Source organism: Suricata suricatta, chromosome 14 (genome assembly GCF_006229205.1).
Source record: "Suricata suricatta isolate VVHF042 chromosome 14, meerkat_22Aug2017_6uvM2_HiC, whole genome shotgun sequence".
Taxonomy (NCBI): Eukaryota; Metazoa; Chordata; class Mammalia; order Carnivora; family Herpestidae; genus Suricata; species Suricata suricatta.
Window position 1 is genome coordinate 85,231,345 of NC_043713.1, and position 3,401 is coordinate 85,234,745.

The 3,401-nt window shown below is 54.3% G+C and overlaps 1 protein-coding gene across 2 annotated transcripts in view; it reads left to right on the top strand.

The window, feature by feature from the left end:
* The window catches only part of TMEM132B (transmembrane protein 132B), a 289,917-nt gene that overhangs the window by 205,714 nt on the left and 80,802 nt on the right, over positions 1–3,401 (top strand). For both annotated transcript variants that reach the window (XM_029922313.1, XM_029922314.1), the window contains one exon: positions 223–409. In XM_029922313.1, the coding sequence (XP_029778173.1) occupies positions 223–409 (187 nt within the window). The remainder of the gene's footprint in view (positions 1–222; positions 410–3,401) is intronic.

Genomic DNA, 3,401 nt, shown 5'->3' on the forward strand with positions numbered 1-3,401 from the left:
CAGGACAGACCTCAGGAATGGAGCAATGGTGACACCAGACGGGAGGCTCGGGGTCCCTCTCTGTGTGTGGTGCTGGCGGTTCCGTTGGCACGGCCGTGTGCTCTATTGAAGTTGGCAGTCACCCTTTCGACTGGCAAGGAGGAGAGTGGCAATTTATTACATTCTTGATGTTCTGCTGGGTGTCAGGTTTTAAACTGCACTTTAACATGGTTTGTTTTCCAGAGTGAATGGCTCCATCTACGAGATCTTACAAGTGGACTTTGGGGTTGACAACAGCAGCGGCCTGGCCGGCGCCCAGCCCATCACCTGGCAGGTGGAGTACCCAGTGGAGGACTCCATGAGCGAGCTGGCCGTCTCTGAGATCTTCGTCAGCGAGACGTCCTTCGTGGGCATTGTCCCTCTTGCGATGGTAAGAGGTTTGAGCTTTGGAAGAGGGTCACCATGAAGTTTTCTTTGAGTGCATTTAATACTCAAAGAAACAGGAAGCGTCTTATCCGTTATTTTTTATGCTCTTGACGAAGTTGTTGAAGCAAAGGAAATGCGCTTAGATGACATTTTATTTACCTACCTCCCAGAATGCCTTTCTGGAAGCTATGTGGGGTCTACCATGAGTCTCTTGCCCTGTGGATATTGGGGAGTATTTCCCGGGGAACCCTGTCCTGTATTGTCTCCATCTGTGCCCACATCAGGACTACATGCTGTGTCAGGGGTCTGCATGGGGACAGCAGTCTGCATGTGAGCGAACAGCCCAGGTCCCTCAGCTTCGCTGTGCCATTTCCAGGTGGCGTGGGGGCTGGGCAACTGAAAAGTGACCTGGACTGAAGGGGTCTTGTTAGGATCTGGCCAGTGGAGCCTGCATGAGGTCCTAGAGTCCACAGAACCACTGATGTTTCTGCTCCTGGCCTGGAGTGACTGCATGTTTCCTCTGAGTTTGGTTGAAACTCCCTTCATGACCAGGCTCGGGGACCACACCTGAGAGCAGGGTCATGCATGAGATTCCAGAATGTTAAAAGGACAGTGCCGGTGGGCCATGGGGATGATCAGTCCCTGGGGAATGCTGCATTCCCAATACCCGTTTCCACACCGGGAATGTTCAGTGGGACATGAAACATTCTGCACTGCTTTGACCTTCCTGTCTGGGACCAAAGTGACGCAGTCAGCACCCAGATACTCTAGGACATTCTGTGGGTGCTTCTGTCATTCATACTCAAGTTGGATACCAGGGTTATGATCCTTGCAAACGAAACCCTACCTCCTCCATCTAATTCTGTAATTCCCGTATCTGTGTTCTTACTCTTCTCTATGTCGGAAACACTTTCCCGAAGTCTCCCCAAGCCTGGCTCCTTCTCTTCAACATGACTGTTGAGAGACACACTCTTCCCCGACTATGTTGGCCAGAGCTGGCTCTCTGTCCCCTTGCCCATTGCTGTCTGCCCACATCACTACACTGTTTCACCTTCATGGCGGCCATCAGTGTTGGGGTGCAGGGCTCACTACCTGTGTCCTCTCTGCAAGGTGAGATCTGTAAAGGAAGGGTTCTGGTCAGTTGTGTCCACCTCTGTGACCCCAGCACCTAGAACAATGCCTGAGTAGCTCATATATGCTGGGAGTGAATGCCGGTGAATGGACCCCTTGCTTTAATCCAGGCTGCTGGACGCGTCTATTCTTGAATGTTATCTTGATGGAGTGTACCCCCATTGGCATCAATCTGTACATTGGGTTTGGGGCAGCCACAGTCAGCAGGAAATGGCCCTGCAAAGGGCAGAGATGGATGGATGTAGATTTTAAGGCAGAACGAGGCCGTTCTGATTCTCCAGATCAACCTAGACCTGGCTGAGGCTGGCTTATATCTTTACTCTGAGTCCTTACAATTTTGCTCTAGGCTTAAAACGTAGCAAGTGATTCACTGGGGATCCTGGAGCCTCCCGTCACTTCGGAGGCTGGAATTCCAAGGGAGAGCATCGTGCTGTCCTCTGACGGGTGTTGGGTGCCCGTTCGGAGAGGAGCTGAAAAGGAGGCTGGAACCCGGACAGGGAGATAGACTCCTGGTTGGCCCCACGCAGCCCACAGACCAGATCCAGTCTGCTGCCTGTGGGTGTGGAAAACGTTGTATCAGAATGCGGCCAAGTGGTGGATTGCCACGCCTTGTTCATGACTGCTTTAGCGCTGTGACGGCACTCAAATACTTGCAACAATGTATCCTTGGCCAGAATTTAAAGTTTAGCATCTTGCTGCAAGTGGAAGTAGGCTTCTGAGCAGAGTGCCTGGCCCTGGAGACAATTACTGTGTTGTTCCAGGGCTTCAGGAGATACTCATCTTGTCTCTTGGGATAGCCTTTCCTGAGGGACCTTTGCTATAGACCCTCAAGTGCTCTTTGGCTGTGGTGACAGCCTCTTTCACGATGCTGCCTCAAGACCTAACTGAGGGCTCTTGGCCAAGTGGGATGTCCCTCACAGGGTCAGGGCTCATAGCGGGGACTGGCCAGAGTCAGGGGGAGGGCAAGAGAAGGAGATGGTGAAGTCCACACAGGAAGGAAGAACCTGGCAGATCAGGAAAAGCCAGTTTTCATGATCTCTGTGGGGGCCAGCATCCCTGCCCCTGACCCTGTAGGGGTCAGCCTTCCTGACCCTGACCCTGACCCTACCAGGACCAACATCCCTGACCCTGACCCTGACCCTGCGGGGACCAGCACCCCTGACCCTGACTCTGTGGGGGTCAGCCTTCCTGACCCTGACCCTGCGGGGACCAGCACCCCTGACCCTGACTCTGTGGGGGTCAGCCTTCCTGACCCTGACCCTGCGGGGACCAGCATCCCTGACCCTGTGTCTTCCTGACAGGTGCCTGGGCTCTGCACTGGGTGTGACATCCAGGTGGCATTAGCAGTGTGCCTGCCGGCACCGGCTGCTGCCCTCGCCCTGCCACCCCATCTCCCCCCCACCCCCTGCTGCTCCACGGAGGCCGGGTGTCCGTGTTCTCTGCATGCAGCATGTCTCTCACTATTAGACGCTGCGTGCTGCTCCCCATCTGGTCAGTCTTTACTTAGGGAAGGTTTCTTGCATTTGGGCTTTAATTCCTTTTGTCGAGAAAGTGCAGGGTTGGACGGCTGAGTGGTGGTGTGTATCACAGTCTCTTAAATCACTGTGAAGAGCGTCTCCAGAGTGACCCCAGGGGACCAGAGCTACTTAGGAAAGTTTGCGGTGGGACCAAGGTTGCAGTTCATCTTTCCCACCAGTTGTCTGAGCTGCTCTCCAGACCCGCAGCTGCCGCGGAGTGGCCTTCCAGGAAGGGGTTCTGCCTGCTTGCTTAGCAGGGAAGTGCCTTCTAAGTGCCTCTTCCTTTTCCCTCTTCCCGCCAGGCTCCCTCCTCTCCCCCTTCACTCCCCTCCTTCTGTCCCCACCCCT